General features: G+C 45.3%; 1 protein-coding gene across 25 annotated transcripts in view; it reads left to right on the forward strand.

Annotated features, from left to right (window-relative positions):
- Positions 1 to 24,009, forward strand: part of ZMYND8 (zinc finger MYND-type containing 8) — a 148,748-nt gene that overhangs the window by 72,944 nt on the left and 51,795 nt on the right. For all 25 annotated transcript variants that reach the window (XM_008014850.3, XM_008014928.3, XM_008014921.3 and 22 more), the window contains 4 exons: positions 1,685 to 1,762; positions 3,111 to 3,226; positions 8,593 to 9,074; positions 22,643 to 22,783. In XM_008014850.3, coding sequence (XP_008013041.1) covers positions 1,685 to 1,762; positions 3,111 to 3,226; positions 8,593 to 9,074; positions 22,643 to 22,783 — 817 coding nt within the window. The remainder of the gene's footprint in view (positions 1 to 1,684; positions 1,763 to 3,110; positions 3,227 to 8,592; positions 9,075 to 22,642; positions 22,784 to 24,009) is intronic.

Raw genomic sequence — 24,009 nt, forward strand, 5'->3', positions numbered from 1 at the left:
ACCTGTGAAGTCTGTTAGTCTTATAATTATTGAGCACCTATTACATATATGGCACCTTGCATGATGATAAGAGTTAAAGAGAAGAATAAGGCTGTAATGGTAGAAAGGAATAACAAATATCAGTGCAGTGGTGACCTGCATGGATTTTGGAGCCCCGACTGCCTGAGTTCAAATCTTGACCGTGCCACTTTGTTGCTGTAAGACCTTGGTCAGGTTACTTAACTTTTTGGGGCCTCATTTTTTTTTTTTATCTCATGGGGTGTATGGGATAAATGAGTTAATACTTACAGAATTCTTAGAATGCTACCAGCACACTCTAAGTCTTCAATAAATGTTAATGGGCGAAATTGATTACTCTGTCACTTGAAGCACTTTACGTTTATCTCATTTAATTTCTTATAACAGCCCTTTGTGGTGGGTGCTACTTTTTTTTTCTCTTCAATACATCAACAAGTTGGGGCTCCGAGAAGAGAAGCAGCTTGCCCTAAAGTCACAGAGCTAGTAAATGGTGGAGTCTGACTTGAGATCCAAGAAGGGAGCTTCTGGGGTCTTTGGCTCTAAGCCACAATGTTACTCTAGGGGAATGTACTTTCTTATGAGAGAAAAGGACAATAAGTTAATTGAATATTCAGATTGTTGTCAGTGAAGATGAAATAGGGCAACGTGGTACTAATTAGCTACTGTGGACATAGAATTGAGCTTGGCAAGCAGAGCAGGCCACAGTGGCTGGAAGGGGTTGGGGAACGGAGCTGCTGCAAGGTGAGCCCAGACAGGTGGGCTAAGGCCCAATCACATGTGGCTTTGAAGGAACCTGTCAGGTCATTAGACTTCACTGTTAGTTTCTCAGCTTGGTACTGCTGACACTTAGGGCTGGAGAATTCTTAGTTGCAGGGACTATCGTGTACCTCTTAGATTCCAGTAGTCCCCACTCCCTCCTTTGGCCCACTTGTGACAATCAAAAATGTCTCCAGACATTGCTGTGTGATCCCTGTGGGTGGGGGGAATGGTTCAAGTGCTCTGACAGAGAACTACTGGGTATAATGGGAAGTCACTGGGGGCTTTTAAGCAGGGGAAGGACAAGATCAGTTTTAGTCTATAAAAGGTGGCTCTGGGTTGGGCCCGGTGGCTCACACCTGTAATCCCAGCATTTTGGGAGGCTGAGGTGGGTGGATCATTTGAGGCCAGGCGTTTGAGACTAGCCTGGCCAACATAGTGAAACCCTGTCTCTACTAAAAAATACAAAAATTAGCTGGGCGTGGTGGTGTACACCTGTAATCTCTGCTACTTGGGAGGCTGAGGCATGAGAATCACTTGGACCCGGGAGGCGAAAGTTGCAGTGTGCCCAGATTGGGCCACTGCACTCCAGCCTGGGCAACAGAGTGAAACTCAGGAGGAAAGAAAAAAAGATGGCTGTGGCTGCTCTGCAGAGAATGTCTATAATGGGGGTAAAAGTGGAAGCAGGTGACATGGGGAGTTAGCTGTTGCACTGGTCCAGAGAGAAAGGACTATGGCTTGGAGTGGGTGGAAGCACTGGGAGTGATGCATAGTGGTTGGATTCATCTCCAAGGTGTTCCCTCTGTGGAACGTTAAAACATCTTAACCTTCAAAATCATCAAGCATTGATTGAGGTCCACAAGATATCCACCTCTGGGGTGACACATTCTAATGTATTTTTGCTTTACAGATGAATGAAATCGAAGTATGTCCAGAATGTTATCTAGCTGCTTGCCAAAAACGAGATAACTGGTTTTGTGAGCCTTGTGTAAGTTGGATTTACTTTGCTTGTTTCATTTACGGAACCCTGTGCCTTGGATGACTACTTTTTCCAGGTGGCTTATTAGATGAAACTTTGGATGGAGTTTTAAGATAATTTTTTGCTGATAAAGTTATGGCAGAGGGAAAGCAATCCAGGTAGGATAAACCTCTTAGGCTGAAAGTTCATGTGCCAGAGATAGCATCATGGTTTCCTGGGTTGATTAGCCTGGGCAGACTGCAAGATGCAGCATAAAAGGGAGCTCATCAGAGATGTGGGATGCAGCAAAGCTGTTCAGATAATAAGATGAGCTTAAATCAGTGTGTGATTTACAAATCATGTTGGTTCTATTTTAAGAGGTTTGAAAATACTTCCCTGGATTAACTCCATAGTTCCTCCAAAACATGGTTCCTTGGGGAAATAAAGTCACCCTAGTTTCCCCATGTATCTGCCTTTTCCAGACTAGGGTACTGCAGAGAGAAGTACATTGTTGGGATGCACTGGTGTCTGTGTTAGTGGGGGTGGCGGGTTGGTGTGGGTTCGGAGGCAAGATTAGGCAAGGAAAGTTGAGAAAATACACTTTGCATCTCTTCGTGTCTTTGGAGATTAACATGGGAATAGCGAAGGCTCTGCATAGCCTTCAATAAAGAATAAAGGTAGCAAAATACTGCCCCTTATCAGACGCTAGGTATGATGCACATTTAATCCAAATGTAACAGAAGGTACTGGCATCATTGTCTCTGTGTGTATGTTGCACAGAAAGGTGAAATGTCTTGTTCGTGCCTGCCCAGGTAATAATGGTACAGCTAGGATCCAACCCTGGTTTAGTCATCGTTCTTTTTTTTTTTTTTTTTTTTTGAAGTGGAGTCTCGATCTGTTGCCCTGGCTGGAGTGCAGTGGCGTGATCTTGGCTTACTGCAACCTCCGCCTCCTGGGTTCAAGTGATTCTCCTGCCTCAGCCTCTTGAGTAACTGGAACTAACAGTGCTACCACGTCCGGCTAATGTTTCTGTTTTTAGTAGAGATGGGATTTCACCATGTTGGCCAGGCTGGTCTCGAACTCCTGACCTCAGTGATCCACCGCCTTGGCCTTCCAGAGGGCTGGGATTACAGGCGTGAGCCACCGTGCCTGGACTTCATTCAGCTTTTGATTTCACCATTTAACTCCGTTTGCAGTTTTGTCCAGGTGTCTTGGCCACACACCTTTTAGGGAATACCACACGGGCCGACCCTGCTCGAAACTCTTTCCACTCATGGCCTATGTCCCACAGTCCTGCTTCATCCTCACATACCAAACTTTGGTGGGTATCTTGCTGTCAGATATGTACAAACTCTGGATCTTGTTTTTCTTTTCCTAGAGCAATCCACATCCTTTGGTCTGGGCCAAACTGAAGGGGTTTCCATTCTGGCCTGCAAAAGCTCTGAGGGATAAAGATGGGCAGGTCGATGCCCGATTCTTTGGACAACATGACAGGTGGGAGTTAATAACAGGCTTGGAACATGTAGCTTTCACTGAACTTTGATACTGTTATTAGATAAGAAAAGAGGCTGTAGCTATTATTCTGATTATTGTCATGATACCAACCATTGATCTTGTTGTTGAAATAAATTTCCTGTGGTATGTTAAGCTTGGTAATGGTGTGGGCGAGTTTTCTCAGGTGTGTTAGAAAGTCATCTTACTTTACTGGGTCTGTTGATGAAACCAAAATTGGAATGGGTTCTGTGGCTGTTTGAAGTGCTGCTCTTCTTTTTTGTTTTGTTTTGGTTTTTGGGAGGGGTTTCTGAAGTAAATTAAACCTCCATGGAAACTGCTTTCCAAATCATTTTTTCAAAGATTAGAAGTAGTTTCCTAGATTGCCAGTAAATGAATCTCTTATCGTCATGCTGAGTAGTTCTCTCCTGTTCCCTTTTCTCTGAAGCTACAGTGGGAAATTATAAGGGGTTGCTGTTTTGACAGGTGTGAGCCCTCCCTCCCAGCCTTCCTGCCCTCCCCTTCCCCTCGGCACGTGGCAGAGTGAATTATTCCAGCTAATAGCAGTTCCCTGTAGAGCAGAGCCCGCTGCATGCTTGAGAACAACAGGTAGGCAGAGATGAGCAGTGGTTAATATCTTAGTTCTTTTTTATCAAGTTATGATTAAGTAAGGCAAAGACCCTTTTGAAGCCGTACCGATTGGTTTGAGAAAGCGTGTTAGTGTGTAGGGGAGACTACTTAAGATACATATACTACAAATTACGTACACACACAGAGAGTCCAGAAGCTGAAATTTGTTTCCCCTGCTACATTTTGCTAGTCGTCTTGCAGACCAAAAGAGTGAATTCCCAAAGCAAACTCATGTACTAGGAATCCCAACAGTCTACTGTCAGAAGACAAAATGGAAATTACTGAGATGGTGCTGGATTTGGTAGGAAGTATTGCACCTTGACTTTAATTCCTTTATTCCTTCATTCAAAGAAATACATATTGGATGCCTGCTGCATGCCAGGCTGTGTAGTGGAGGCTGGTGATTCCATGTTGCTGCACATGTGAAGGCTGACATCCTAGCGGGGAAGAAGGGTGATACACAAGTGAACTAATAGACAAGATAATCTCAGATCAGGAGGTAGTGGTGGAGGCCTGGTACGAAGATCTGGGATGAGGGACCAGGAAGAGCAGAGGCTTGGGAGGGGAAGGGCTGAGACTGAGAGGGTTCAGGAAATGCTGGGAGGATAGTGGGATTTAAACAGGGTCAGGGGAGGAGAGGATGCTTGGAGCTCCAGTTAGAGGGCTAGGCAGGAGTTTCTTTTTTATTTGAAGAGCAGGAGGAATTGGTGACAGGCTGTACATCCCTCCTCTTCATCAGAGCATAACAAATGTGAACCATCTTGATGATGTGGGATTCTTACTCTATAGGTTGATACAGTATGAGTAGATATACTTAGGACACAGGCAGGATCGGAGAAAATAATACCTACCCCCTTGTACCCAGTATTCCCAGACTCTTAGGGTTGATGGCTCTAGTCTCTCAGCTGTGACTGCTCTGCAGGGACCTCTCTCTCTCACCCGTGAGACAGCCACTGAAGGTGGCTTACAGAGCATGAAGAACGGTGTGTGAGTTGGTCAGCTCTGTGTGCAGAAGCTGTTTCCCAAAAGCTTTTGTGTGTTTAGGTCTTGGTTCTGGATGAGAGCTGTCATGGAAGATGGCCCCCTCCTGTTTGTGAAAAAGAAAGCAGCATGGGTCTGATGGTCACCAGTTTCCTAGCCCCTCTTAGCACCTGCTTTAAGGGAGTACACCGCATTGTTCGGCTTGTTTTGGGTGAGGGGATCCCTTGTAGGGAGTTGTTCAGGACCTTCCACAGTGGTAGAGAAACAACTTTGGAGGTCTTGGGATGTTTTAGTAGGCTTTGGGCAGGGAGTCTCTGACCACCATTCTTTTTTTTTTTGGAACAGAGTCTTGGTTTGTCACCTAGGCTGGTGTGTGCAGTGGCGAGATCTCGGCTCACTGCAGCCTCCCCGTCCTGCGTTCAAGCCATTCTCCTGCCTCAGCCTCCCAAGTAGCTGGGTCTACAGGCATGTGCCACTATGCCCGGCTAATTTTTTGTGTTTTCAGTAGAGACAGGGTCGCCATGTTGCCCAGGCTGGTCTTGAACTCCTGGATTCAACCAATCCATTCTGCCTTGGCCTCCCAGAGTGCTGGGATTACAGGCGTAAGCCACTGTGCCTGGCCTAGTTTTGTATTATAGGTGCACAGTTATCTAAAAATATAGGAAATATTTTATTAAATGCCTGCAGAGTAAAAAAAAAAAAAAAAAAAGCAGACACCAACCAATTGCCTACTATGTACTGAGCAGTGTTTTAAGAGCTTTTTTTGTGGAAGCTGCTTTTATGTCTATTTTATCAATGAGAAAACTTAAGGTCAGAGAGTGCCTAGGGTCACATAGCTAGGGAGAAGCCATCATGGGGTTAGAACTGAGATAATGTGAAGCTGGATATTGTCCCTTGCAGAGACTCTTATTTTGTCAAGCAAATCTAATTTCCCTTGAAATACTTCCTGGGCTTGTTTTTATTTATTTATTTATTTGAGAAGGGGGTCTTGCTCTGTCACCAGGCTTGTTTTATTTATTTATTTATTTATTTATTTATTTATTTGAGGTGGGGGCTCGCTTTGTCGCCCAGCATGGAATGCAGTGACTTGTTCAAGCAATTCTTCCAGCTCAGCCTCCAGAGTAGTTGGGATTACAGGGGCGTGCCAACACATCCGGCTAATTTTTCCATTTTTAGTAGAGACGGGGTTTCACTGTGTTGGCCAGGCTGGTCTTGAACTCCTGACTTCCACCTCTGCTTCCCAAAGTGCTGGGATTACAGGTGTGAGCCACCATGCCCAGCCCTGGGCTTGTTTTAAAGAAAAGAGACTCTTTTTTCTTCCCTGCCAAGCAATTTCATGGAAAATACTTGCAGGGAGGGAACAGTGAGGGCCTTGGATAGTGGGCAGAAGTGTGTGGGTGAGGTGGGTGTGGAGCAGGTGGGGGGTTCGAGGTTATGATACCAGGACCATCTGGTGATAAGCTCCTGGTGGCCCCGCCTCTTGATTCTCCGGTTAAGGACTCACTCTCCTTTTTCTCAGTGACAGAGCTGAGACTAGCTCAGGAAGGGGGAGTCATTTGCCCTGGGACAGCCCTGGAGACCCTGATGCCTTCTCAGATCTGTCCTGTCTAGTAGTCCTGATCTGTGCCCGCTCACTTTGAACGCAGAATCTCACCATGAGGCAAACTCTTACCTTGAGGGCATCTGGCTTCTGTTCTGCTCTGCCCCTCTTGCTGGTTTTTCAGGTTTCAGCAGAAAGACAGCAGTCAGAATGGATGAGAAGCTGGTGATTTCCAGCATTCCGATGGAGCAGATCGATATTTTTGGGGTGTTTAGTTTTAGTTTGTGTTGTGATCTGGTATCACGAAACCTTGCAAACAATCCGCCTGTATTCTGAATTCTGTCCCAGGGATATGCTTTATCTCTCCTGGGTTGTTTTCTCTTAGATGCCAACTGTTGAAATGGGGATAAAATGTAACATAAGAAGTCTATTTTTCCTTCTTCTCTTTAAAATGTTGGAGGATGTGACAGTGTTGGGTCCACATTCCTACATGGTTGCTTTGGACAGCAGCTGAGTAGATACCACTTTCTCCCTTTCCACCAGACGTGAGTTTTCTACTTCTGCAAAGTCCCCTTTGTTCCCTACTGCTTTCTACCGGGCTTGAGTTCGTGGTCTGTGAAATCTAAAAGGCCGCCTTGGAGGTTGGGTGCGGTGGCTCACACCTATGATCCCAGCTCTTGGGGGGGCCAAGGTGGGAGGATTGCTTGAGTTCAAGACCATCCTGGGTAATGTAGCGAGACCCCATCTCTACAAAAGTATATAAAAATTAAAAATGATCTGAGTGTGTTGTGGTGTGTGCCTGTACCCCAAGCTACTTGAGAGGCTGATCTGGGAGGATTCCTTGAGTCCAGGAGTTCGAGGCTGTAGTAAGCCTTGATCATGCTTCTGCTTTCCAGCTTGGGTGACAGAGGGAAACCTAGTCTCTTAAAAAAAACAAGCCAAAAAGGCCAGGCACGGTGGCTCACACCTGTAATCCCAGCACTTTGGGAGGCTGAGGTGGGTGGATCACGAGGTCAGGAGTTCAAGACCAGCCTGGCTAACATATAGTGAAACACCATCTCTACTAAAAATACAAAAATTAGCTGGGCATGGTGGCACACACCTGTAGTTCCAGCTACTTGGGAAGCTGAGGCAGGAGAATTGCTTGAACCCCAGGAGGCGGAGGTTGTGGTGAGCTGAGATAGTGCCACTGCACTCCAGCCTGGGCGACAGAGCGGGTCTCCGTCTCAAATAAATAAATAAATAAATAATAAACCAAAAAAATCCCCCACGAAAGCCCTCCTTAGAAAGCTTATTCTCACCAGTTTACCCAGCCAGGAACTGTGTTGAGGCCAGTGGGGTATGGACGTTAGGAAGATGGAACTGGCCTGGGATGGGGGGTGGAAAGTATACGCCTGGAGGCTAATGGGCTCCTTTTTCAGTGATTTTCTTTTTTTTTTTTTTTTTTTTTTTTTTGAGACGGAGTCTCGCTCTGTCGCCCAGGCTGGAGTGCAGTGGCGCAATCTCAGCTCACTGCAAGCTCCGCCTCCCGGGTTCACGCCATTCTCCTGCCTCAGCCTCCCGAGTAGCTGGGACTACAGGCGCCCGCCACTGCGCCCGGCTAATTTTTTGTATTTTTAGTAGAGACGGGGTTTCACCATGGTCTCGATCTCCTGACCTTGTGATCCGCCCGCCTCGGCCTCCCAAAGTGCTGGGATTACAGGCGTGAGCCACCGTGCCCGGCCTTTTCAGTGATTTTCTATGTGAATTATCTCACATTCAGAAACATGTGCCTTCTTTTAGGAACGCAGTATTCCAAAGTTTCCTTCTGGTCCTATTTAGAATGGCAGTGGGAAAAGGATACTCTTTATGTCTGAGTGCGACCTGAGGAAAAAGTCTCTTTTCAGAAGTGTTGTCGGATGCAGTGGCTGATTTATTTTTCTCTACCAAGAGAAAACCAAAGAGGATTGTTTCTTTAATGGCTCACAATGACTAAGTGTATTGCACCTTTAAATGTTTTAGCTGAAGTTTTGTTGTTCATGTTCTGTTATGGTAGAACTTGCTTGTTAAATGGATCAGTAATTAATTCTTCAAACCAAGTTTTTTTTTTTTTTTTTTTTTTTTAATAGAATAAGAATCTTGGCAAACATGCTTGGCTAATTTTGTTCACATCAAGAAAAAAGCAATCTTTGAAATTACTGAAGCTGACTTAAACTCTCTCTATCTTTTGCCCTCCTAGGGCCTGGGTTCCAATAAATAATTGCTACCTCATGTCTAAAGAAATTCCTTTTTCTGTGAAAAAGACTAAGAGCATCTTCAACAGTGCCATGCAAGAGATGGAGGTTTACGTGGAGAACATCCGCAGGAAGTTTGGGGTTTTTAATTACTCTCCATTCAGGACACCCTACACACCCAACAGCCAGTACCAAATGCTGCTCGATCCCACCAACCCCAGTGCCGGCACTGCCAAGATAGACAAGCAGGAGAAGGTCAAGCTCAACTTTGACATGACGGCGTCCCCCAAGATCCTGATGAGCAAGCCCGTGCTGAGTGGGGGCACAGGCCGCCGGATTTCCTTGTCGGATATGCCGCGCTCCCCCATGAGCACAAACTCTTCCGTGCACACAGGCTCTGATGTGGAGCAGGATGCCGAGAAGAAGGCCACATCCAGCCACTTCAGCGCGAGTGAGGAGTCCATGGACTTCCTGGATAAGAGCACAGGTCAGCTCCGTGCGGGGAAGTGGGGAGGAGGCCCCTCGGACACGGGGGTTTCCCATGGGTACACACCTGGTGGGCCCAAGCAGGTGAGCATCGAGCAATCGTGGGGAACTGTAGGGGACCACAGAGCAGATTTTCAAGAAGTCACCAGATGGAATTCTTCCTGCTAGGGACCCAGAAATGAGAAAAGTGTCTCCAAAAGGCCACCTGGAGGTTATACCTAGAAGTAGATGGAGATGGCCAGAAATCTTTTGGCGTTCTGTTCAAATGTCACTGCATTTTGGATTATTGACTTTCCATAACACAAATAATTTTTAGTTGAAATTGCATTTTTCTATCAAAACCCTACAGTCACACTAAATGGCACAAATGTGAGAGAAACACATATTATAAAAAATAATACTTGACCAGGCGCTGTGACTCATGCCTTGTAGTCCCAGCACTTTGGGAGGGCGAGGCAGTCAGATTGCTTTAGCTCGGGAGTTCCAGACCATGCAACAACATGGGCAACATGGCAAAAACCTTGTCTGTACCAAAAATACAAAAATTAGCTGGTCGTGGTGGCATGTGTCTGTAGTCCTAGCTACTCTGGGACTATAGTTGAGGTGGGAGGATTGCCTGAGCCCGGGAGGTTGAGGCTGCAGTGAGCCATGATTGCGCTACTATATTCCAGCCTGAAGGTGAAGTGTGACCCCTTGTGAGACCCTGTCTCAAAAAACAAACAAACAAAAAAAGGTAAAAAATAATAGTGCTCTGTCTTCCTAGCGTGATCCCATTCCCTTAAAGGTCATATCCTTTAGTAGTTGTGTCATTGTTTTGTTGGTTTTTTTTTTGAGATATAGTCTCGCTCTGTTACCCAGACTGGAGTGCAGTGGCACCATGTCAGGTCACTGCAACCTCTACCTCCTGGGTTCAAGTGATTGTTGTTCCTCAGCCTCCCGAGTAGCTGGGATTACAGGTGCGCACCATTGAGTCCAGCTAATTTTTGTATTTTTAGTGGAGATGGGGTTTCACCATGTTGGCCTGGCTGGTCTCGAACTCTTGACTTCGAGTAATCCACCCGCCTTGGGCTTCCAAAGTGCTGGGATTACAGGTGCGAGCCACTGTGCTTGGCCCAAAGTCTGAGTTTTTAAGTAAAACCTCTAATTCTTAAATGTCAGGTTTTTAAGTAGAATCTCCAATTATTAAATGTCAGGCAAAATGTCTTAGAAGATTTTCTAGAATGAATAAAGCAGGTTGGAGTACCAGGTTTAGGCTTCTGGCCAAAGACTTAACCTTGGACAGCCTTTCACACTCACTTCCTTCCTTAGTCTCTCTCTCTCCCTCGCTTTCTCCCTACCTTCCTTCACACAGGAATTCATTAAGGAGCAAACATCAGTTCTTCAAGATACCATGAATGTCCCCAAAAGTTAAAATAATAAGGACTTAGTCAGTTGTGAACTCAAATAATTCTTCTGACTTTGCTTGTGTTGTTTCTTGGGACTTTTTTTTCTTTTTTCTTTTCCTTGGTTTATTTTCAAGAACTGCTTCTAGCTGCTCCCCAGATGGTAGTAGGAGGGGTAGAGAGAGCCTGTGGCTTTTGGTTCTGTAAAATAAAGGCTGCAGTCTGTCTTTCTCTCGTTCTGATTCATAGCCGTGTGGTCCTAGATACTCATGGTTGAGTCGTAGAGTTTTGTTTTGGAATTGACATAATTTGTGTTGACACAGTTTCAGAAAAGTCTTCCTTTTTACCCCCTTGTTTCTGACCAGAGTCCTTAAAAGCTTACTTTGTTCCATGACACGGTTCCATTTAAGCCAAGTTCACAAAACATGGTAGTTAATTACACAAACCCTTGGGCACATTAGTTCCCATAAAGAGCATGCCTTTCAGGAAATGTTTTAAATTTTAACCTTGGCAGCGACTTTGTGAATTAGTGTTGCCTAAACTTTCATTGCCATGGTTTTCTGCCATATTTTATTACATACTTAAATATTAAAATTGTAATGCAGCTTTGTCCTAAGCTAAACACAATGTATAGGCTCATGTGTTTAAATTGCTTGTTGTGGTTTTTCCTAATGTATGTGAAATTAATACATAACTAGTAAAATGAAATGTGGCATATATACGACCATTGGTTCTCCTGCACCACATTTCAAAAAATTCAGTTTTATAGGAATATAAGAACAGGGATAATGTGTTTAATTTAGCTTTTCTCTTCGCTTGGGAGGTACAAAAGGAGAAAGATAATGACATCAGACTTCCTGGAAAAATACCTCTTTATTTGAGTGGCTTTTTAGGTGAGAAGTTAGTGGAATCCCCCATTTGAGTAGACTTTAAAGTCCCTTTCCTAAAATATAATCTCCTTGCTGGTATGTGCTTAGGTCATTTTAGTAATCATGAATTAGCCAATGTGTAGTGTAGGAAGAGACAGTGATACTGAAAATTATTTTACTCCTACAAATTGCCCCCTTTTCTGTCAGGGGCCAGATAGTATGTATTTTAGGCTTTTTGGGTCTTTTTTCCAACTCTGCAACTATTCAGTCATTGTTGCACTAAAGTAGTCACAAGCTGCTGTAGTCCCAGCTACTGAGGAGGCTGAGCTGGGAGGATCAGTTGAGCCTAGGAGCTTGAGGCCACAATGACCTATGATTGTGCCACTGCACTCCAGCCTGGACAATAGAGTGAGACCCCAGCTCAATAAACAGATAGCTAGCTAGATAGAAGAAAATAGAGCAGCCATAGACAGTGTGTGGCTGAGTTCCATTAAAACTTTTTTAATGGATACTGGAATTTATTTATTTATTTAAATTTTCGTATTTTTTGAGATGAAGTCTTGCTCTGTTGCTCAGGCTGGAGTGCAGTACCATGATCTCGGCTCACTGCAGCCTCCACCTCCTGGGTTCAAGTAATCCTTCCACCTCAGCCTCCCGAGTAGCTGGAATTACAGACGTGTGCTACCATGTCCAGCTGTTCTTTGTATTTTTAGTAGAGACAGGGTTTCACCATGTTGGCCAGGCTGGTCTCAAATTCCTGACCTCAGGTAATCTGCCCACCTCGGTCTCCCAAGGTGTCCAGACACTGGAATTTAAATTTCATATAAGTTGCATGTTTCATGAGCTATTAATTCTTTTCCCCCCCAACCATTAAAAAAATGTTAAAATACCTTTCTTCGCTTGCAGGCCAGGCAGGAACAGGTGGTATGCCCAGTTTCACCCTTGAGCTGTAGTTTGCCAACCACTATTACAGACTAAGAGGATTGGAAGAAACTGAGTCAGTCTCCCCATTTTACGGAAGGCAAATTGAGAGCCATGCAGAGTGTAAGGGAGGTGTGAAAGTCCCCCCAGCCAGATTCTGTATCCAGGCTGGTTTCCTTTCTCTGCATCCTACTGCCCTCTGCTGTTAGCAGTGATAATAGTATTTAGTAGAGGGAGACGGGAAATTCGTATTTAAATGCTTCCACAGTCAGGATAATATAATTGAGATAAGGCAGTAGTTCATCCAAAATCGTGTAAAAAAATTGCAATGTCATAGAATAGAAAATAATAGAAGTAGCCTCACCAGTGAAAGTTTTGTAACCAGCAACATAAAACTACAAATTGAAATGTTATTACGTAAAACTTTTACAACAGTGTAGAAATCTTGTTTTTGTTTAGAAGATTGGAGAACTCAGAGCTGTGTGCCTGTAATCCTTAGAACTGTATATTTAGCTTTCTAAGGAGCACTTTGCTCAGCCAGAAGCCTTTAACTCACAGTGTCCTAGAATCTTGCTAGCTAGATGACCTAAGTGGTTAATATTTTCAGTGATTTTTGTAGTTCCCCCTTTATGTAGACCTCCTGGCCAGAATGGTTACCTTCAGTGGTATTTGCTTGCACGATCTCAATGTAAGTTATTAATATCTATTACAGTCAGAGTCGGGGGGCCTGACATTCACCACCCTCTGGGCTAATGGTCCTTTGGTCTCGTAGCTACACTGCGGGTTACCATTTAAGAAAGGAAAGAGGGTCTGGGTGTGGTGGCTCACACTTGCAATCCCAGCACTTTGGGAGGCCGAGGCGGGGCGGATCACTTGAGGTCAGGAGATCAAGACCATCCTGGCTAACACATCTCTGCTAAACCCCATCTCTACTAAAAATACAGAAAATTAGCTAGGCATGGTGGCATGCGCCTGTAATCCCAGCTACTCGGGAGGCTGAGGCAGGAGAATTGCTTGAATCCGGGAGGCAGAGCTTGCAGTGAGCTGAGATTGCACCACTGTACTCCAGCCTGGGCAACAGAGTAAAACTCTGTCTCAAAAAAAAAAGAAAGGAAAGGTTTCATAAACTCCCTTTTTAAAATAATTATGAAATCAATATGTTTTTCTCGTAAAATAGTTCTTAATTACAGAATTTAAAGTCACTGATGGCCGGGTGCAGTGGCTCATGCCTGTAATTCCAGCACTTTGGGAGGCCAAGGTGGGCGGATCACTTGAGGTCAGGAGTGTGAGACCAGCCTGGCCAACATGGCGAAACCCCATCTCTACTAAAAATGCAAAAAATTGGCCAGGTGTGGTGGCACACACCTTTAGTCCCAACTGTATACGACACTGAGGCAGGAGAATCACTTGAACCCGGGAGGCGGAGGTTGCAGTGAGCTTGACATGGCACCACTGCACTCCAGCCTGGGCGACAGAGCAAGACTCCATCTCAATCAATCGATCAGTCAATAAAATAAAGTCACTGATAATCCCACCTCCCACAGCCAGTCCTTAGATTGTGTTTCCAGAGCTTTTTCTATGTTGTTTTATAAGTCCTACTGTTAAACTGAAAGCTCAAATACAGGGATCAAGCAGATACGGCAGTGAGTGAGGTTGGGGAGTGCTAGGTAGAGACTGGGATGAATGAAAGCAGACATACATTTCTCACCATACCTGGTACACATCCTGTGCTTGTGTGTGCACATGGGTGTATAGCACTTAACTCAAGGGGTAGGGACTCTTCTGATACATAGTGCATGCTAGAGGTACTACAGCAGCTTGTGGCTACTTTAGTGGTACAATGAGCTCTTTCATAAGGAAATACAGTAGTGCAAATGCTAGCACGCACCATGCATCAGAACAGTCAGTAGCTCTTGGGTAAGTTTTACACACCCATGTTACCCGTAAGTGTTATACACGGCTAATAGGTCACGAGCTCCCAAGACGTTGAGCTAGAGAGTTGTGCCTTTCTGAAAGGGACCAGAGACCTTTTCCTCCTGCTGGTTCTTGCCACATAGGAGTATGGGCTCCGTATTGAGAGATTTCTGGTTTTTCCTTTTTTCTTTTTTTTTTTAGATAGAGTCTCACTCTGTTGCCCAGATCTCGACTCACTACAAGCTCCACCTCCCAGGTTCATGCCATTCTCCTACCTCAGCCTCCTGAGTAGCTGAGACTAAAGGCGCCCGCCACCATGCCTGGCTAATTTTTTGTATTTTTAATAGAGACAGGGTTTCACCATGTTAGCCCGGATGGTTTCGATCTCCTGACCTCGTGATCCTCCCACCTCCGCCTCCCAAAGTGCTGGGATTACAGGCGTGAGCCACTGTGCCCGGAACGATTTCTGGTTTTTCAAGAGAAGCCTCAAATTAAAAAAAATGGGAACTACTCCAGCTTTTTTTTTTTTTTTTTTTTTTTTTTTTTTTTAAAGAGACAGGGTCCTCACTATGTTGCCCAGGCTGGCCTCAGACTCTTGGGGTTTAAACAATCCTCCTGCCTTAGCCTCCTGAGTAGCTGGGGCTACAGGCACATACCACCACACCCAGCTATCAACTTTTATGTACTGGCTCACATTTTTAAATAAATAAAAGCTACGTCACATTAAATGCACCTGTGAACTGCTTGGTTCATGGATCACCTGTTTGCAATGTCTGGTGTAGACTGTAGAATTTATTTTTTTAAAGCTTAACCTTGTATTCTTTTTTTATTTTTTATTTTTATACATTAAAAAAGCTTTTTTTTTTTTTTTTTTGAGATCGGGTTTCACTCTTGTCTTCCAGGCTGGAGAAAATGGCACTATCTCGACTCACTGTAACCTCCACCACCTGGGTTCAAGCAATTCTCTTGCCTCAGCCTCCCAAGTAACTGGGATTTTTTTTTTTAAGAGACAGGATCACAGTCTCACTCAGGCTGGAGTTCAGTGGTGTGATCATGGCTCACTGTAGCCTTCAACTCTTGGGCTCAAGCAGTTCCCGCTGCCTCAGCCTCCTACGTAGCTAGGAGTATAAGTGTGCACCACCACACCTTGAGGTCACCATTTCTCTTCTCACTACAATGGTTATGATAAGCAATAAACCATGACGAGGCTGGTCGAGGTGAGTCACTACTGGTCCAGCACTTTGGGAGGCGGAGGCAGACGCATCACTTGGGATCAGGAGTTTGAGACCAGCCTGGCCAACATGGTGAAACCCCATCTCTATTAAAAGTACAAAAATTAGTCGGGCGTGGTGGTGCCCATTTATTTAAAAATCTGGCCAGCGCAGATCCTGCTTTTTCAGGGCAGGGGAAAGGGGAAAAAAAATTTTTTTCCCCTGTAAAGATGATGTCTTGCTGTGTTACCCAGGCTAGTCTCAAACTCCTGGGCTCAAATGATGTGCCTGCCTCAGCCTCCCAAAATGTTGGGATAATAGGCATGAGGCACCATGTCTGGTCCATATCCTTGTATTCTGAATATGTTTCTGTGTTAGTGAATAACTCTTCAAAACAGCATTTTTACCAACACCTCCTGACCCATCCTAGACCATCTGGCCATGCTCTGCTCATCTGTGCATGGCACCATAGGAGTTGTGCAAGGTGCAGCACTTTGAACGTACAGGTTGTTTCTGAGGTTTTATAAGTGGAGGACGTTTAGCATGAATCATTCACTCCACCTCTCCACCCTGCCCAGAGTGCTGGGGTGCATGGGAGGGAATGGACATTTTTTTCCTAATTTAATTTCAAGGCTCATGTTTCCTACTGTAGTCAGAAAAGCCCTTCACGCAGGCCAGGATTTTATAAATGTAGATAATAAATGATGTGTTTTAGCCCACACTTGTGAATTGTACATCAAAGTATGAAATCTGGTTAAATTATTTGTGACTTCAAAGGCAATTAGTTCTTCCTTTGGGCAAGATGTATGGCTTTATAAAAGGATTGGCATCTGTTTCAAAGTTTAATTGAAAGAAGCATTTCCAAGTCTTTTTGCTTTTGAAATGTCTGGAGTGATTCGAATCAGGTTTTTCTCAACCTCAGGACCATCAACATTTAGGGCCAGGTAATTCTCAATTGTGAGGCTATTCTGTGCACCGAGGATGCTGAGCACCATCTCTGACCTCCATGCCAGTACCACCCACGCCCTCATGTATATTGACTTGGATTTTTTTGTGATCTGCTTAGTCATACCTGTTTTTTTTTCCCCCCCGCGAGATGGAATCTCGCTCTGTTGCCCAGACTGGAGTGCAGTGGCGTGATCTCGGCTCACTGCAACCTCCACCTCCCAGGTTTAAGCAGTCTCTTGCCTCTGCCACCCAAGTAGCTGGGATTATAGGCATGTGCCACCACACCTGGCTGATTTTTGTATATTTAGTAGAGATGGGGTTTTGCCATGTTGGCCAGGCTGGTCTCGAACTCCTGACCTCAGGTGATCTGTCCTCCTTGGCCTCCCAAAGTGCTGGGATTACAGGCATGAGCCACTGCACCAGCCCTTGTCATATCTCTTCTTCAGATTGTTAATCACTCTCTTAGCAAGCATTTTGTTTTTAGTTGATGTATAACATTGGGGAGCTTGTTTAATTTGATATTTTTGTATGAAAAAGGTTTTATCTGGTTGTCATTGTTTCTGTTTTTGTTTTTGTTTTTGTTTTTGTTTTTGAGACGGAGTCTCTGTCACTCAGGCTGGAGTGCAGTGGTGCAGTCTTGGCTCACTGCCACCTCCGCATCCCAGGTTCAGGCGATTCTCCTGTCTCAGCCTCTTGAACAGCTGGGGTTACAGCTGTGCACCACCACGCCTGACTAGTTTTTGTATTTTTAATAGAGATGGGGTTTCACGATGTTGGCCAGGCTGGTCTCAAACTCCTGACCCCAAGTGATGCGTCTGCCTCCGCCTCCCAAAGTGCTGAACCAGTAGTGACTCACCGCGACCGGCCTCGTCATTGTTTGTTTATTGCTTATCATGACCATAGTAGTGAAAAGAGAAATGGACACCTCCTTCTTCAACTATTTTATGCACTGCTCATTCAATAAGTATATCAGGCACCTGATAAGCATCCAGAGGTATTCTGGACGCCTGCTGGCCAGCGCAGATCCTGCTCTTTCAGGGCCATTTTATTCTGGGGAATGAGGTGCCTCTGGATGGTTTTAGGTGATGGAGCAATATGCCGTCATTTCAGGGGTTCTGCCCTGGCTGCTGTGTGGAGAGTGCCCTGGGAGAAGGGTGCCGTGCATGTGGTGGGGAGACCTGTGGGAAGTGCTTACGGGGTCTCTGTGGGAAATGATGGGCAGGGCAGTGTTGCCTAGCTCCCCCTCCCCCGCCCCAAACCATTTTAGACATTTTCTTCGTAATTACTCCCCTTGAGATCTTTTAAAAAATTGAGGTCAAATTCACATAACATAAAATTTACCATTTTAAACAGATCAGTGGCATTTAGTGCATTCACAGTGCTGTGCAGCCACCACCTCTATCTAGTTCTAAAACATTTCTGACACTCCAAAATAAAACCCTGTACCCACTAAACAGCCACTCCCCGTCCCCCACAAAATTCCACCCCTACCTCTCACCCCACAGCCTGCCCCTGACAACCACCAATTTTTGTTCTGTTTGAATTAACTTACCTATTCTGGGTATTTTGTTTCAGTGAAATGAAAGAATATGGGCCTTTTGTGTCTGGTTTCCTTGACTTAGCATCATGTTTTTAAGTCAGCCACACCGCAGCACATATCAGAACTTCGTTCCTTTTGTGACTCAGTAACATTCAATTGTGTGGCTACCTCAGTTTGTCCATTGATGGACAGTCGGTTGTTTCTGCCTGTTGCCTATTGTGAATAGTGCTGCTGTGCACATTCGTATCCAAGGATTTGTTTGGGTACCTATTTTCAATTTTGGGCAGATACTTACCTGAGAATGGACTCTCATGAAATTTGAAAATATTGTAGATCTGTTTATATACTGTCTATGCACACACACACACACACACACACACACACACACACACACACACGTGCTTTGTACATAAAAGGAATAGTAAGATTTTTTCACCCCCCCAAGAATTATTTTTGCCCCATTGGGGGCCACACGGTCCCTGTTGAGACTGCATGGACTAGGGTGATAGCAGTGGAAGTGGAGATGAGCGCAGAGATGTAGGATATGTTTAGGAAGAGGAGTGCAGAGACCTTGCTGAAGAGTTGGGTAGTTCAGGCATGAGAGCAGAGGAAGAATTAAGAATGGGCTGGATGTAGTGGCTCGCACCTGTAATCCCAAGCACTTTGGGAGGCCGAAGTGGGTAGATCACCTGAGGTCACCAGTTCGAGATCAGCCTGGCCAACATGGTGAAACCCCCATCTCTACTAAAAATACAAAAATTAGCCGGGCATGGTGGCGGGCGCCTGTAATCCCAGCTACTTGTGAGGTTGAGGCAGGAGAATCGTTTGAACCCGGGAGGTGGAGGTTGCTGTGAGCTGAGATCGCAGCATTGCACTGCAGCTTGGGCAACAAGAGTGAAACTCCATCTCTCCCCCCGCCACCCTTCCCATCCCCCCAAAAAAGAATGATCCAGGTATGCTTGGCCTTGAGCCACTGGGTGGGTGGCCATGGCATTCATGATATTGGGAGGACAAGGAAGGTGCAGGGTATTTCACAGACTAGGGAGGTAGGATTGGAGGCACTAGGAGGTAGACATAGGAGACCTGTTTCTCAGGGAGATGCAGAGGAGGGTTTTGCGGTGTGAGGCTTGTGGGTTGCTAGTGATTGTCATGTATGTCCTTTTCCTGACTCCATGAAGCTTTGCAGTCCCAGATGCCTTAGGAGAATGGGCCCTGCCCTTTACTGGCTAGGGAGCATGAACCAGACCCATCTCCATGGGAAGCCAGTGTTTTCCTGCCATGCTTGTTCTTGCCATATCCAAGTGCTATGCTTAAAACCATTTTTTAATATTTAGAACATACCTCTTAAATCTCAACACTTGTTTATTAACAAAGGAAATATATCTCAAACTAAAGGCTTGTTCTAGTTAGTATTTTTTTAGCACACATGAATGTATATACAGAATTATAAAAATAGGCTGGGTATGGTGGCTCACACCTGTAATCCTAGCACTTTGGGAGGTCGAGGCAGGTGGATCACCTGAGGTTAGGAGTTCGAGATCAGCTTGGCCAACGTGGCAAAACCCTGTCTCTACTAAAAATACAAAAAGATTAGCTGGGCATGGTGGCACACACCTGTAGCCTCAGCTACTCGGGAGGCTGAGGCAGGAGAATTGCTTGAACCTGGCAGGCGGAGGTTGCAGTGAGCTGAGATCGCCCCACTGCATTCCAGCTTTGGCAACAGAGCAAGACTTGTCTCAAAACAAACAAACAAACAATCAAACTTGACCTGTCGATCAGGAAAATGTGGATTCACTTGGCTGTGTTCTATGCAGGATGGCATCTTTGCGTGCTTTTGTTTGTTTGTTTGTTCCTGCTACCCTTTAGGGTTTGGCGTCCTTATCAAAGTTCTCTGCAGTCCCAAGCAGGGTACTCGATAGTATAGGAAGGCCCTTCCTGTTAGACCTTGCTAGTTTGCTTACAGGAATACAATTAGAGAAGCCACGATCTTGAATCCTCAAGGGAAATGTATTACACAGATATTTGAGCAGCTGCAAATTGCTTTTGGAATGAGGTAGAACGTAAATGAATTGATAATGTTAAAAATTCGAATGCTAAAGATTTTTATTGGTAATACTTCTCTTAAAATGCCTTTATTTTCATATATTCTCTCTCTTTTTTTTTTTGAGACAGGATCTCCCTCTCTGTCCCAGACTGGAGTGCAGTGGCATGATCACGGCTCACTGCGGTCTTGACGTCCCAGGCTCAATGGATCCTCCCATCTCAGTCTCCCAAGTAGCTGGGTCTCCCAAGTAGCTGGGACTACAGGCATGTGCCACCATGCCTGGCTAAATTTTTTGTATTTTTAGTAGAGATGAAGTTTCGCCATGTTACCCAGGCTGGTTTCGAACTTCCGAGCTCAAGTGATCCTCCCACCTCAGCCTCCCAAGGTGCTGGGATTACAGGGGTGAACCACCACACCTGGCCTTTTCTTGTTTCTTTGTGTAACAAACACTTCAGTTCTACTTCTTACAGTACCAGTGATAGGACTAGTAATAATAATAGCAACCCCCTAGTGAAGGAATGTGGCATGCCACGTGCTAGGCCAATTCTATTAATTCTTGCAGTAAAACAGATTTATTGTTTTAAAAACTTAATTCTAGGCTGGGCACAGTGGCTCATGCCTATAATCCCTGCACTTTGGGAGGCTGAGGTGGGCGCATCGTTTGAGGCCAGGAATTCCAGACCAGCCTGGCCAACATGGTGAAACCCTGTCACTACTAAAAATACAAAAAATAGCTGGGTGTGGTAAGCAGGAGCCTGAAATTCTAGCTATTCTGGAGGCTGAGGCAGAAGAATCACTTGAATCCGGGAGGCAGAGGTTTCAGTGAGCCGAGATGGCACCACCGCACTCCAGTCTGGGTGACAGAGTGAGACTCCATCTCAAAAAAACAAAAACAAAGAAAACTTATTTCTTAAAACAATTTCTCATATTTATTGAGCACTTGCTGGGCACCAATTGACATAGATCGAAGACATTGATCCTCACTCCCTTCTCATTTCCGGATGAGGAAGAGGATTCCCAGCTGCATGCCTACTTCATCCCTATGTGGCGTGTCAGTTTCAGCACTGTTGATGTTCGGGGCCAGATAACTCTTTCTTGTGGGGGGCTGCTCTGTGCATTGTAGAAGATTTAGCACCTTTTTAGTCTCTAGCTCCTAGATGCCAGTAGCAACCCCCCACTCTCTTAAAATGTCTGGATGCAATGCCCAGTGTGCCCTGGAAAGAAGAACTGCTCATAGCTGAGAATCAGTGGTTCAGAGGATAACCCCAAAGCCCTGGAGGTTAATGGGGAAATAGAAAATAAAACCACTCTAATAGCAAGTAACAGAGTACTTACTGGATGCCAGGCACTGTTCAGATGATTGATTTAATCCTCACAGCAGCCTGATGAGATGTAGCTACTGTTATTGTCCCTTTGTATCATATTATTAGTGTCTCTCTTTGCTGCTGCCAGGAAGAGAGAGGCAGAGGTGCCAGTAACTGGCCCAGGGTTACACAGCAGGGCAACAGCTGAGCCAGGGCTTGAATCCACGGTGTCTGGCTTCTGATCCGCGCTTGAATCCAGGCCTCTTTACATCTGGAGTCTTTCCCACTATATTACATTAACAGTAATGCAGGCAGGTCCTGGCACCAGAGCTGCCTAGCTCACTTGGATTCACCAGCCGAATGGTATGTGAGTTTTAACACACTGAAGCCTTGTTCTGAGTTTTCTAATTTGTCAGGTGAGGCAACTGAGGCAAGTGCCCACACAAATGTCCCAGCATTTTCGAAGCCCCTGGGGAGTCTCAGTTCCTAGCTCCGATTTGCCATCCAGAAATTTCTTTCAAGCACCAGATCACCTCAGAATGTTTCTTGCTCTTCTTGGAAGAGTTGGTTGTCATTGTTGTCAGTGATGCCTTTAGTCCCAGCTGTTTTTAAATGGACCTAAGAGGCATTAACAGGACAGTCCCACTACCATGGAGGGGCAAGGGCAAAGGGGCAGGATTTGAAGAATCTTTGGGACGCTCGTTGGCCCCTATGAATGCTTGCTTTTTTAAACATAAGTGGTTTCTTGTCCTAGCCCTGTGACGTAAGGCAGAGGAGAAGCAGGTTGTAGGTCATTTTAAGGTACTTTTAAAAGCCTTAGGCATAGGTACAGTTCTCTCTCCTCCTGTAAAAGTTTGAAATATGGTAAAGAAGGACATAATTTACCAACATCTCCCTCACTCCATCTGGTACTGGGTTTGGCTTTACACAGCCTCAAGAACTTTTGAAATGGGAGCTGGAGATTTCCCAAGGGACCAAGTTGGTCCCTGGCAGGTGCAGCGGCTGCGTGCGAGCTGGCCATGGTGTCTTTCCACAAACAGATGACACGCATTTGTAAGGCTGGCTCCCGTTTTCTGCATCTGGACCATGTGGGGGTTGGTTTAATCGCTATTTATGTTGAGATTTATACCCGTGAATGGGCCAAACCAATTTCAGTGGCAGCTTAGCCGATTTGTCTTAGAGCTTTGTGCTTAACAGAGTAACTGGGGAGACCGTCTTCATTTGTGGCTTTAACGGTTTCACGTCGGGTTAAAGCCCTTTGCTGAAAATGAATGGCCAACCTGCCACGCCCCACCCCACCCCATCCGTGATGCTGTAGCGGCCTTGTTGAAATCAAACACAATTTCATAATCTCTCCATTCTCTCCCTACGCCACACCTACGCATTTTACTTGCTTATTTGTAAACCTGTCTTTTAACAATGCCATACTTTTTCAGCTTCACCAGCCTCCACCAAGACGGGACAAGCAGGGAGTTTATCCGGCAGCCCAAAGCCCTTCTCTCCTCAACTGTCAACTCCTATCACGACGAAAACGGACAAAACCTCCACCACTGGCAGCATCCTGAATCTGAACCTGGGTCAGTTGGAATTTTTGCCACTATCTTTCTGTGGATATTTTTGCAAATGACGTATCCTCTTTTGTATGTGGTTCTTGAACTTTCAACTCTTTTCTGTATGCAAAAAATGCAAAAGTTTCAGTGGATGAAGGTGATAAATGATCTGTGAAAAGAACAAGGACGGACTTTCCTGGGGCTTATTGACATACAAATTACTTTTGTTTTTTGAGAAGGAGTTTCGTTCTTGTTGCCCAGGCTAGAGTGCAATGGTGCGTGCGATCTCTGCTCCCTGCAACGTATGCCTCCTGGGTTGAAGCGATTCTCCTGCCTCAGCCTCCTGAGTAGCTAAGATTACAGGAATGTGCCACCACACCTGGCTAAGTTTTGTATTTTTAGTGGAGACAGAGTTTCACCATGTTGGCCAGGCTGGTCTCAAACCCCTGACCTCAGGTGATCTACCCACCTCTGCCTCCAAAAGTAATGGGATGACGGGCATAAACCACCATGCCTGGCCCACAGTGCTTTTATCCAGGCCAGTGTTTCCACCTCATTTGCCCTTGACCACATTAACCCTGTTCTATTTGTAAGTTATACCCATGGCACAGAAGCAAGTAGGAGGAATCAGTACTTACCTTTCCTACGTGCAGCATACTCTGATATTCCTTAATTCTCTTCTTCTAATTCTTACACTCTGGTCTTTATTCCCTGGATGGTGATGATGATGATGATGATGATGATGATGGTGATAATAATAACTCTTTTTTTAGAGATGGAGTCTCACTCTGTCACCCAGTCTGGAGTGCAGTGGTGTAATCATAGTTCAGTGCAACCTTGAACTCCTGGGCTCAAGCTATTTCCTGCCTCACCCGCCCTGAGTAGCTAGGACTACAGGCCTAGCTAGATTTTAGCTACGTACTCAGCTAATTTTTTGTAGTGGTTGGGTCTTGCTGTGTTGCCTAGGCTGGTCTTGAACTCTTGGTCTCAAGCAGTCCTCCCACCTTAGCCTCCCAAAGTGCTGAGATGACAGGCGTAAGTCACTGCACCTGGCCCATTATTGATTCCTCCTCCTTCTTATTTTTTTTTGAGATGGAGTTTCACTCTTGTTGCCCAGGCTGGAGTGCAATGGTGTGATCTCAGCTCACCACAGCTTCTACCTCCCAGGTTCAAGCGATTCTCCTGCCTGAGCCTTCCGAGTAGCTGGGATTACAGGCATGCGCCACCACGCCAGGCTAATTTTGTATTTTTAG

This window comes from Chlorocebus sabaeus, chromosome 2 (genome assembly GCF_047675955.1).
Source record: "Chlorocebus sabaeus isolate Y175 chromosome 2, mChlSab1.0.hap1, whole genome shotgun sequence".
NCBI classification, from domain to species: Eukaryota; Metazoa; Chordata; class Mammalia; order Primates; family Cercopithecidae; genus Chlorocebus; species Chlorocebus sabaeus.